Raw genomic sequence first — 12,679 nt, forward strand, 5'->3', positions numbered from 1 at the left:
TTTTCTTTCCAGCTCTTGAAAGGTAATTACTTGATTTCTCTCTGTTTTGAGGAGTTTCATACAACGGGGCTGTCAAGCCTTTTGATGAAGGGTGGCCTTCTCTCTCACGCGAGGCTATTTTAGGGAGCTTTGGTTGCATTTCTGTTTTCATCTTTCCTTCAGATCATTAGCTCTCAGGCAGCAGCGTCTGCCTTCTGGTCACTCCCACTAATTAAAGTCTAACAGAGCAAAGGACTTGACCCTGGAGAAAGCAGGATACATGAGAAGCCAAGGACATTTGTCCAGAGATGGAAGTCCTCATCACCTTCCTTTCCGGGCACAGACTCTCAGACGGGGACCCCACATGCACAACAGGGAGCGACTCTAGCCCACCTGGCACCTCCTCATCTGAGTCTTTGATGCCCCATTGTGGTCCATGTCACAAATACAGCCAGCACGGGCTATTCTAATAACACAAGCAGCAGCCACCGTTTCCTGAGGGTTTGCTGCGTGCCAAGCACTGGGCTGAATGCTTTGTATCTGTGGTCTCAGTGAATCCCCGTGACAGCCTCGGGTAGACTTATTACCCTGATGATTCAGATGAGGAGGTCTGAGCACAGAGAGATTAGGGAACTTGCCCCAGGTCACACCGCTACTAGGTGGCAAAGCCAGGATGAGGACATGCCCACTGCTGTCATTTCTTAGGGAGGGTTCTGGCACTGCTACAGCCTCCCCAGAAGAAATGGTCATGACAGGAAACAGAGGGTAGCCCGCACTAGTGGCTCTTTATATTAAATTGAACAAAGTAGGAGTGCGGAGTTAACTGTCAGGGCCAAATTAGAAAACCAAAACAACAAACTAAAGAAGAAAGTCAACATAAAGCAGAACAAGGGAGTTCCAGTTTGAGGCAGAACCAACTCCATTTCAGATGGCTCACGCCACTTTACCACGTACCTGAACCTTACGGCGACTCAAGTACCTCGTCTGTAAAATGGGGGTGATGATGGTACCTTCCTCACAGAGGTGTTTCACATGGGGAATTTCCCACACTACTCTTTGCAATACTTGTTTTCAGTGAAATAATTGTGTCAAAGACAAGGTTAAACAGAAGTAAATAGGCTTTTTTACTGTAGAATTTCTTTAAATCCTAATTATGCTAATATGTATTATAAATTTTCAGGAGGAAGCCATGTTTCCTGACCCCAGCATCTTTTTCCTGGGAGAATGCACATGAACATCTATTTCTTGGGACCTAGAAAAGGCTTAATATAGCTTATACAGTACCTGGTCTTGAAATAGGCATCAGTAAATTCTAACCCTCCTCTGGGTTGTGACCAAATTATTCAAATAACCATACCTGTTCTTGTTAGATTTAAGCTCCATGGAGGTAGGGACTGGGTCTGTCTAGTTCCTTTCTGATTCCCAGTATCTTGCGTAGCAAGACTTTCCATAAGAATTTGATGAATGAATGAGTAAAGGAACCAATGAGTGAATGAACAAAGCTTCTTGTAGACCTTGCCTGCTCGTCTTCATTGCCAGCATTCTCTGCCCTTTGGTGAGGTCAGTGGGAGAATTCAGACACCTCTGAGAAATTTCATAATGGGGATGGTTCTGTTGGGTTGTTTTTTCTTTTCAGTTTTAACATCTGTAAGCACCACATCTTCTGACAGAACCCCCAGCTTTAGCCCCTAACCAAATCATTTTGCTTCTTTTCAGTGAAGCAGTCAGATGTTCTCCTTGCATTTGTGTTTTGAACGAGACATTTCTGAGTATTCCCAGTTGGTTTGCACCTGGGTATGAAGAAATCTTGGGCTTCCAAGGGAGCAGAATAAAAAGAGTTCATGGGAGCTTAAAAACAACACTGAGGATACCCACGCGTTTCCCACGTGTGCCTATTGGCAAGTGGTGATGGGTGGACCACTGGTCAGTGATGTGGCTACTCTCTGGTGGTTCTCGATTTATTTAGAACCGGATTTCCAACTCATGTCCTCTGTGCATTGTGCAAAAAATAAAAATTTAAGGTAAATAATAGTTGAGTTGGTCAAAGTCTGGCAGATTTCCTTACACCAGAACTTCTCAGAGACTTCGCGCATTTTGACACAGCACTTTCCAAAGTATCTAACCATTCCTTTGGAGGCCTTCTGAGTCATCTAATAAGGTTGTTGTTCAGCAGAACACCCTTTGAGAAATGCTACCTTAGAATATATGGCCAAAAGTTGCATTCCAATTTTTATGATCTAGAGAATAGTCCTGCCCATCACAACTGTGGAAAAGAGAAAAGGTGACTCCTGAATTGAACAGGGTGATAAAAATGCAGATCGTAAAGCCAGATAGATTTTTATGTTTAGTAAAACAAACCCAGGAAGGCTATTCATGATGCTTTAAAAAATATAACCATAAATTGTCCAATGTTCTTATTGACATCCTATTAGAAGTAACTTATTTCCTATACCATTTCATAGCATAGCTGAAATTTTTTTTTAAGCTTGGAGCTGGGTTTTCATTTTCAAATTTCTGAATAAATTTTCATACTTTTCAAATTTCTGAATAAAAATGGCTTTTAAAAGAAAGGGACTTAGAAAACACACATATTTCTTAAGCTACTTTTTGTTGTGAGTTAATACGTTCTGAAAAGAAGAATGGAGCACATCCCATTTGAATGTCACTGTTCTCTACTTATTGAACATTTCTGTGAATAAAATAATTTATCAGTTACTGAACAGAGCATATGCAATTACAGTTTGAAGTATAACCCTAGGCTCGCTTGGAAATAAAAAGAGAACTTCAATTCCTAGAGCAGGGGTCAGTAACTATGGCCTGCCACATGCTGTACATAAAATTTTATTGGAACACAGCAGTGCTCATTCATTTACATGTTGTCTGTATCTGTTTTCACACTTCATTGGAAGAGTTGAGTCATTGCAACAGAGATTTTTATGGCCTTCAAAGCTTAGAATGTTAATTATGTGGCCCTTTACAGAAATATTTGCCAGTATCTTTCACAGATTAATGGAAAGATGGGGGAGGGGTGATGGAGATTACATAACCAACCCCTTTATTCTATAGATGGGAAAATTGACATCAGAGAAGTTAGGAAATTGTCTACCCATCAGAGAAGACAAAGACAGATTTCACCTTAGGTATCAACACCAGCTGAGAGGTTGCCGCCATCTGGAGTACTGGCTGAGGTCTCAGGTCTCAGAGAGAAAGGATGCTATAATTGACGAATCGTCCGTGGCCCGGGGGTGGGAGAGCAGCAGGATATGTGCCGTGTAGGCGCTGTGGGTGGAAACTATGTCTGCTCCATACGTTACTAATAGTTATGTTACTGTTTCCTTCCTTGTATGTCTGCCCTGTAAACGCGTTCTTCGTTGGACCCCAAAACAGGAGTGCTGCATCAGGCCCTCATTAGAAGCAGCGCTGCCTAGAAGTTCAGAAGTGATTCTTGTCCCAGTTCATTTCGATGTCTTTCTTAGCAAAAGCCTGCCTACCACACTCTGCCTAAAAGGATTTAACTTGGGATTTCCCTCAAACTGGATTTGTCTGTCACACGATTCTTAAGTTTTAGTGAAGTAGGTCCATGGGGGCACAGAGTAGGGGTGTAAAATGGAAAAGCCTGAGTTTCTTGGCTTTTGTCACCTATACTGAAAGTCTCCTTGTTTGTACTTTTGTGCAGCTGGACAATCCAGATGAGCAAGCTGCCCAGATCAGACGAGAGCTGGATGGACGCCTCCAGATGGCAGACCAGATAGCCAGGGTAAGGAAACCCTGGGGCATTTGCTGGGGGACCAGACCGAAGTCCCACAGGAAACACACAGATGATCAAGGGTCATGGGAAGATAAAACTGAGAATCAGAGAGGAAGGAAGATGAGGACAGTCACCTGATTGGGTCCTCAGCTCTCCTTTCTCAGGCAACTCTCCTAGAGACTGCGCATGCATTTCCTGTCCTCCAGTCAGTACTCAAATCCAGCCTCACCTTTCTTCCGAGTCCTGGAATTATATTTCCATCTGTCTGTTGAGCATTTCCACTTGGATAGTTCCCCGCATTTCAAGTTGGATATGCTTGAAATCTTACTCCTTATCTTCATCCTCCCATCAGGTACACATACCTACATTTACTCCTCTTCACAGGGCCTATGTCTAATTACTTTGGATGAAACTTCCTAGTCATTGTCAATTTCTCCTTCCTTGCCCCAAAACACTCCACGCTCATTCTGCCGTCCGGCTCATTGATTCTACTTCCCAAATGTGGGTCACATCCCTTTACTGTTTTCCAGCACCACTGCTAGTGCTTTGATTCCAGGCCTTCATCTACCCATTAGGAGGCTGTTGTAAGATCCTGTCCATCCTGCACACAAGCATCATTCTAAACCTCATATATGAACATCTCAAAACAGAGCCTCAGAATCCTTCAGTAGAATCCTCCATTGTCCCCAGAACAAAATCTCACTTCTTTAGAATGATATATTCAAAGCTCTTAATCCACAGACCATATCCTTCCTTACTAGCCTCACCTCCCACAACTTTCCCACCAGAATTCCCCATTCCAGCTACACAGAATGCCTCCTTCTGAATAATCCAGGCCCTTTCCAGCTTCAGTGCCTTTGCACCCACTCGCGTTTCAACCTGGAATGACCTTTCTCCTCTCCTCCACTTAGCACGCTCTCCTACTCAGCCTTCGGTCCTCAACTTAAAACCCCTACTTTAAGAGCTGAGCTCATCCTCCCCACTTCTGTGCTTTCTTCTTGCTGTATGTAAACCTTTATTACAGCAGTTCATTGAATGGTGACTGTTCACTCCTGTGTCTGAGTCTCCCAGTAGATGGGATTGCTCCAGGGCTGGGATGCCTTCTTATTGATGACTGTGAGCCTGTCTCCTATTCTTACTGTTCTACCATTTGTGTTAGTATTAACAGTAGTCATGCTAGTGGTATTTATTGAGTACTGACTCTATGTCAAGTTTGTTAAATGCTTTGCTTATACCATGTCACTCAATCCTCCGAACAGTTCTGTAAGGACATTTCAGTTATTCTTGTTTTAGAGATGGAAAAATCTAGGCTGAACATGATAGGTACTAGTTAAGAGGCTACACTGGACCCTTAACTCAAGTCCAAGCCTCAGGGCTGCAACAGGGTGAGGTCCTCACCCTAGGGTGGGAGTGGGGGGAATGCATTCACAAAGCATATAATATTTTAATGCAGAACTTTAAAAAAATCACATTCACTGCAGAAATGTCAGTGAGGAACAATATATCAGCATGTTAGATGATAGGATCCTGTTGGCTCCTACAGTAGCCACAGGCCACGGGTGCGTGTGAGGGTGGGGCTGTGGGGACAGGGAGGGAGGATGCTCACAGAGTAGAGCTTGGCGTTCAACCTTCCTCTCTATGGAAAGGAGTGTCTCGGGATTTGTACACATGGAAGAGAAACCAAAGAGAGATTCCGAGAAACAGGAAAATCCCCTTCCGTGTGTAAGCAGTTTTACTGAAATGTTTTGCATCTTGTTTTTGGACACCTTCAAAGTTTATAGTTGAGTCAGTCTGGTGGCTAAAAATAGCATGCAGTTATTTGGCTAAAGGTAGTGTAAAGGCTCTTATGTTTGAAAATCCTGCTTAATGTGGGAGTAAACATCAATAAGCCTTTAGAATGTACTTCCCTGAATTCAGGGTCTCCTCAGAAGATTATCCAGAAAATAGAGGTCTTTTGGTCCCTGCCCTGCCCTTAGGCAACTAATACATCCCCAACTAATAAGTATTCATGCCACTTAAAGAAAATTTTACACACACACACACACACACACACACACTTCTAAAACAAGCTCGTGGCACCTTTATTTTAGTTGTCTTGTGTACTTTGAGTATGGTAATTTAGGAAACCTGTGTAGGCTAATTTTAATTTTTAGAAGACTATGGGTGAACAACTGTTACATAGTGAGCCAAGCTGCTCATTTTTGAGCAATAGATCAAAGAACTCTCCCTGGCCCACACTCCTGGATATTCTGATACCAGATAGGATATTATTGATAACTTAGAGCTAGACCTTCTTGGACAATGAAATAGGCAACTAAAGTGAATCTTGGTCATTATTTACAGAGAATGGAGAATAATTGCAGAGTATATGGAGGATATATTTAAACATTCAGGAGGATTTCTATGAGAGTCTGCCCACTATTATCTTCTGCTCTCCTAGAAACTGTCTTCTTTGTGCAATAGTCATTCGTGCCCACGGCCCCCTTGCCATAGTTACTTGGTCCTGAAAGTGAGCTCCTCACCCAAGTGGAAAACCAGTCACAGCTCCCAGCCTGCCCCGGCCATGAGTGATTGGTCCAGAAATGGATGCAGCTAAAGCAATGAACCCCTTCCCTGGGACCTGTTGACTGTGGGCCAACAGAGCTGTGTCTTCCAGTGGTAGAAAGTTGTCTGCAGCCATGTTTGATTCTTCCATGCAGGGAAAAGAAGATAAAAGAGTGAAGTCAACATACAGAGATAAACAGAGACAGAATATACTGAGATCCTCAGGATGTTCAAGCTCTTGGATATGCTTCTTCTTGACCCTCAGCTGTAGCACTGTCTTTCCCTCGATTTAGTTGGATTCCAAGAAAAGTAAATTCTCCTTTTGCTTAAACCAGCCTGGCTAATAATACTAAGGAAGAGTGAGAAATATCTGATCTACTAAAAATTAAATATCAAGTTCTCAGAAACAGACTAGTTCATGAAAAGATATTGAAACAAAGCACCCCTGCTTATCTTCTTTCAGCATGCCCTGATTTTTCTATTTCCGGCATCACAGTGAATTTTATTGAGGGTGTGCAATTCAACCCATATGGCTGAATGTCAACTCCTGTAAATATCATAACCAGAAATTCCTGGAGATAGATGTCATCCATCATACATAATTCACTCTGTTCTCTGAATTATAAGATGGATAGAGTGTCTGGATTGCAAATTAGAAGCACCAACTCAAGGAAGCTTTTAAAAGAGGGGACTGATTCTAGGATCAAGGAATGTCTCACAGAGCTCATGGGCAAGGTACAGCTGAAACCGAGGAAGGGAGTGGAGCCCGAGGCTACCAAGTGGTCAGGCCTCCCCCCTCTTCTCTTGAGTCTGTGTGTCCCATTCCTTGTTCCTTCTTTCTCTGCAAACCATCTTTCTTTGCTTCTCAGATGGGAAACATGGCAATTCCACAGGTCTCCATGTTTCCAGTGTGGCCAAATAGGAAATCATTCAGCCAATCAGCCTCTCTCTCAGATCTTTCTCCCTATCTCCTCTTTCCCCTTGTCTCACTACCCCCTTCACACTCATAGTTTCAAGAGTCAGGCCTCTGGTTGACCCAGCTTAGTTCAAGGGCCAACCCCTGGAGCAGTCAACCAAACCACGGTGGAAAGGGGGGAGGGTCTCAGTGAACACGTGGGGCTGGATATACATCACTGAGGGTGCGGGTGGTACAATACCTATAAGGTAGAGCTGGGGTGGTCGTTGGGGATTGGGAGCCACGCTAAGAGGTGTACAAAATAACCATTGCTCACGTGGGGTGTCCTGTATGCCCAACTCCCTTCTAAGCGTTTTACGTTTGAGAACCTACCTAACCCTGCAACACCTTTATGAGAAAGATGCTATTATTATCCTCATTTCATAGAGGAGACTGAAACACAGAGATTAGAGGCCTTGGCCAAGGTCATTCAGTGACCAGAACCTCGTCTCTTAACCAGTATGCACACCACCGTTACAAAATGCCTTCCCAAGCACAGGGCCTCATTTCCCTATCGCCTCAATCCAAGGATCCAACATGCCCTTCACCCAGGCTGTCACCCTTCCACATCCTGACCTTTCTCTCTGCTAATCAGTCCTTTATTGATTTGCACTGGCTGTGCAATTTTACATAAACTTTCACTTAGACCTGTGACCAACAATCCTGGGAGTTACGATAATTCTCCCCAATTTAGGCCCATCAAAGAGACTGTGCTATACCAAAGTTCCCCCAGCGACTGAGTAGAAAGCTGAGTGCTTTCATTCCAAGTTTCACGTCCTTTCTTCTGAGTACTCAGATGACAGGCAGGAAGTCACACCAGGACAAGGCTGCCCCCAGCTCCTCCCTCCCTCAGATTGCCCCTCCAGGAAACCGCGCTCTCTATTCCGCAAGAACTTGCTGTGCTTTCCCGTCCATTTACCCAGAAGCCCACATGAAGCAGGAGCAGCAAGCAGCGTGGGCTCCTGGAATTCTGAATCCCTTCTACTGTGATTTCCTCGGAATCTGGGGCAGAGGTGGTAGGGACGCTGGTGGTTCTGCCAGCAGCATTCTCATCCTCCCAGGCTTGTGCAAGGCAGGTGTTTGTCCTTTCTTACGAGAAAAGGGAGGCACGTGCGGGGTGGCTTTCCTCTACCCGCACCCCTACCCGGCAATCTATGAATTCAGTCCCACCAACATCCAGCGAATCATCAGACAGAACAGCCTGCGAGATCCGTCACTGTGAGCATCACACACGCCGCCTCAAAAGTCCCGTGAAGCGGTCTGAATGCCTCTTTAAGATTCTGGCAGAGAAGGCTTCTTAATCCCTGCTCAAACATTGTCCCACACCCTCTCATGTTGACCTTAAAGGGTCCCCAAATTTCACCCAGGAATGGAGTCTAAGTTATGTGAGTCGTGTGGTTAGACGTTGACACTGGAGCTTAAACAGGCAGCTTGTGGTATGAGTGCTGCTGTGATGTTTGCCAGTTCTTCTGGCCACACTTTGGGGTAAAATTCCAAAGTTCCCGAGCCAATTGTATAAGACAAATACTACCGCTCTTGTAGTATTAGAGGCAGAGGTCTGGGAGTGAAACACTATTGGTGTTTTAAGCTATCGTCTCAATGTGGAGTTGCCATTTAAACCTGTTCTCTGCAGAGCAGAATAACCGTCTCATACCACGGTCCCATTGCAGATATTAATGATGTACCTGGGTGAGAAATGACATCCCAATATTTCCCTGATGGAAAAGTTCTGCTCCATACATTGCCAAAAATCAGATAAAAGTGGAATCCTCTCCTACCAGAGAATGATTCCCCCCAACCCCAACTTACAAATGAACATTATTGTACCTGGCATCTATCTGGAGTCATAAAGTAGCACAGTGTTCAAGCACATAGTAGAAGGTTAGTTCAATTTTTTGCCTGAAAGAATGTGTATAGAGGGCATCTCCGTGACTCCGGCCTTTGTCAGGTCGCTAAGAACCAGGGGAGTCTGAGTTCAAAGAAAAATGTAAATGCCAAGGAGGTTCCTTCAAGGGACCTAGTTGATAAAAGCTGAGAAAGTCAAACTAAGCCACTCAAGGACAGCTTGGAGTAAAAGGACCAATCCAGGAAACTATAATACCTGCGCCCAGATGCCTTCTAGTATCTGTGAGGCTGGTTTCGACCCATGACTGCCAAGACCTTCTTTCTCTCCTGTAACGCTCACCCTTGCCCCATCACTCCCTGCGCTTTACCGCTCTCCCACCGTCACGCCGTGCACGCCGACTGGTACTGGAGGAATGGCCGCTGCCGTGGAGACCGTGGCTGTCGCCAGCACTCTGCCGCGTGCTGTGAGCTGGGCGGAGAGGTGCGTGGAGGGTGCGCCTTGCTGAGGGGCCCGCAGGGTTCACCTTCAGCCCTATCCTATGGGCTCTGGGGTTCAAACTCAATTCTGCTGATTGTGGATGGAACTTCGATGCCTCGTTCTTGTCCAAAAAATGGGACTAAATAACCGCATCAGCCTCACTGGGTTGTTGGAAGGATTAAAGAAGGTAAAGCATATGAAGTGCCTGGTGTCGTGCCCAGTACACCGTTAACACCCGTACATGCCAGCTAACATTGCTATCTTGACTGTACTCACTGACACTAATGTTGATCCTGTTGTTATTAGAGTGGTGGTAGAAGCATGGTGCCTGATATAACTGGGTGTGTGTATACGTATATGGGCATGAGCACACATGTATACGTGTACGTGTATACACACGCACACACGCATGGTCAGTGGTCAGAAGTATTAACGTTTCTTATCATCTCTTACTCTTCACAATAACTCTATGAGGTTTATCATTCACATTTCAAATATAAAAACTGCAGTTCGGACAGGAAGAAACCCGTCTAAAGTCATACGAGTGGCAGGCCCGGGATTCAAAGACAAGTCTGTTTCAGCAGTGTGGACTCAATAAGCTGTCCTGCTGCCCCGCTCTACCCTGCGCATGCCTCTCTTCCTTCATGTGTCACGTGGTGTCGGATCGGTCACTTTCTGGTATTCCCCCCAACCTTGGACACCTATGTCTCAGCTGACTCTTTCATCCGCAGTGACCGTCATACCATCTGACATGTGCTAGGAGCCGAGGAAGGGTCTTGAGAGATAGCACAGACTAGGTGTGACACTGTCGGCAAGCTCCATGTCTAGGGAGTGTCTTTCTGCCACAGCCTTCCTTCTGATCATCCACAATACGTCATTTGTGCCTTCGGGGTCTAAGGATTCTTTATCTGATTGAGGGGGGTACCCTTGCTAGCTTTTACATGTGGATAAAAATGCAAAGACAGAAAAGCAAAGCAAATGACTGGCAGAGCTGTTAGCCCTTTCAAATGCTTTTTTTCAAGATGTTTCCCAAATCCCTCAGAGTGGCCAAGCATCCGTAACTCCGGTAGGAATTGTCCTTGGGAGCCCTTCCCCATGTGGAATGTTATCCCGAAGCCAAAATAAATGGCTGGCAGAGAATTTCTGTGGAAGACTTCGTCCACCCGTGTGCTATGTCTTTCATAAAGCAATACGAATAAACAATCCTTTTGTCAAGGCTAATTTCCTTTTATGCTTGGGAACGTAGCAGTCGAGGTGGACAAGTACATTTTCCTTATTTTGGCACAACTTCAGCTTTGAAATATGTTTATAACGGGTCTGCTGCTGAAGACTGCCCTTCAGAATCTCAGCCCAGATTGACGCAATGCTGTTCCTTCTCAAGTCTTAAGCACTCAGAGCAGAAAAATGGCCTTGTTTTCCCTTGCAGACTTCAGTTTTATGAGCCTCTTTTTATGATGTCATTAGGAACTATCCAGGTTCTGGGAGGAGTGATCATTCTTTGGATTTTTCCAGTATTCTGCTGCAGAAAGTTTGCTGGTTGCCAGCTCTGGGCCAGAGTGGTGGTGTCTGTAACCACTAGGTCTTCTTCCGAAACTTGAAGACTGTGGAGTTAAAAGGCCTTGAGTGAATCCCAGAGGTGGGTGTGATGAAGGGACCGCACTTGATAGTAAGGCTGATTGGCAGGAAAGAACCCACGTCACAGACACGATGGTTTTTCTCTCCATCTCCATGGCAACTGCAGGCCCAGCAGCTGCCAGTGAAAATCAAAGATACACTTACCCATCTCCCCCAATATCCCATAGAGTTATAAGGTTTGGGCCCCAGTACAAGGAAGAAAGAGGTCAGTGTCACAGCCTTCAGGCTGTTAGTATGTAACCTTTGCAGCTTGGCAGCCTCTAACGTGCGTTAACTTACCTCATTCTTCTCTTCACTCATAAGAAGGGCCATGTTCAAAAGGAGATGGGGAAATATTTTGTGACCACATCCAGTGATACAGACCTTCTTGGAGTCATGGTTGCCTATTATGTTTTTCTTGGAAAAGAGCAAATACCAGTGGCCCTGTCTCAGCCAACTCAACCCAGTGTCAAACGCATCCTCATCATTCAGACTCTCAGCCCAAGGGTCACCTCCTCTGGAAAGCCACCCCTGATTCCTTAAGGAAGAGATCATTTCTTACCTACTTCCACCAAGCATCTACCTTGATGTTTCCTTATAGACCTTTCTCTCTACTAGCTGTCAGCTCCAGAACAGTCCACATCCTTTCATCATGATCTCCCCATGCCTAGCACTGTGCCAGGCACAGTTTGGATTGCAGTAAATATTTCCTAAGTGATGATGGCCCAGGAGCCCAGGGCCTTTGTCATAAAGGATACCCAGAATTTTGAGGCTCACCGCTGTCCTCTGATTGAGCCCATGATAAAAAGCAAGCCCACTGTGCAAAAGTTTCGAAGGTGTGAGTCTTGCATTGCATTATTATGAGGTTCTGCCCAGCTCATCAACCTGTTTTCTCATTTCCAAGGCATCCGTCCTGGTTCTCCTGTCACATTCACCCACAGCGTGTTTAGAAGCGTGGGCTGAGTCCAACCTTAAAGTGGGAAGTGATTATACCAAGAGGTTCTAGGAGGAACCGGTGGCTGAAGATTGCTGGCTGGATTTTAGACACCTGTACTCATTTATCAATACATGGGAAAGCAGAATCTGGGTGTCCTTCCAGAACGTAATTCATCATCTGCCCACCTCCTCCTCATAGCTGAGCTTTAGCTGCATTGATGTTTAATATGGACATTTTGACGAGCCATCTATTCTTTCACTCAGCTCCTATGTAATGAGTACTTCCCATGTCCCAAGCTTTATACTAGACAACAAGGATTCTCCAGGGGTATCAAAATAGGCGTGGTCCTGCCTTGTGGCCCAGCAGGAAAGAGACATTAAATACATTTCATAATTGCTTCATTAATTATAATTATAATAAATATTACCAAGAAAGTGAACTAGGTATTATTTTAAAAGTACAGAAGGGGGATCCAACCTAGCGAAGGAAAGTTTTGAGGCTGAAATGTGGAAGATGGCAAGATGGCTGAGAGTTATCGGGAGGCAGGTGGAAAGGGGAACACTTTTGATGGCCTCCAGG

General features: G+C 45.0%; 1 protein-coding gene across 17 annotated transcripts in view; it reads left to right on the forward strand.

Annotated features, from left to right (window-relative positions):
- Window positions 1–12,679, forward strand: part of CADPS (calcium dependent secretion activator) — a 451,700-nt gene that overhangs the window by 200,168 nt on the left and 238,853 nt on the right. For all 17 annotated transcript variants that reach the window (XM_057706171.1, XM_057706172.1, XM_057706169.1 and 14 more), the window contains one exon: window positions 3,656–3,736. In XM_057706171.1, coding sequence (XP_057562154.1) covers window positions 3,656–3,736 — 81 coding nt within the window. The remainder of the gene's footprint in view (window positions 1–3,655; window positions 3,737–12,679) is intronic.

Source organism: Hippopotamus amphibius, chromosome 13 (genome assembly GCF_030028045.1).
Source record: "Hippopotamus amphibius kiboko isolate mHipAmp2 chromosome 13, mHipAmp2.hap2, whole genome shotgun sequence".
NCBI classification, from domain to species: Eukaryota; Metazoa; Chordata; class Mammalia; order Artiodactyla; family Hippopotamidae; genus Hippopotamus; species Hippopotamus amphibius.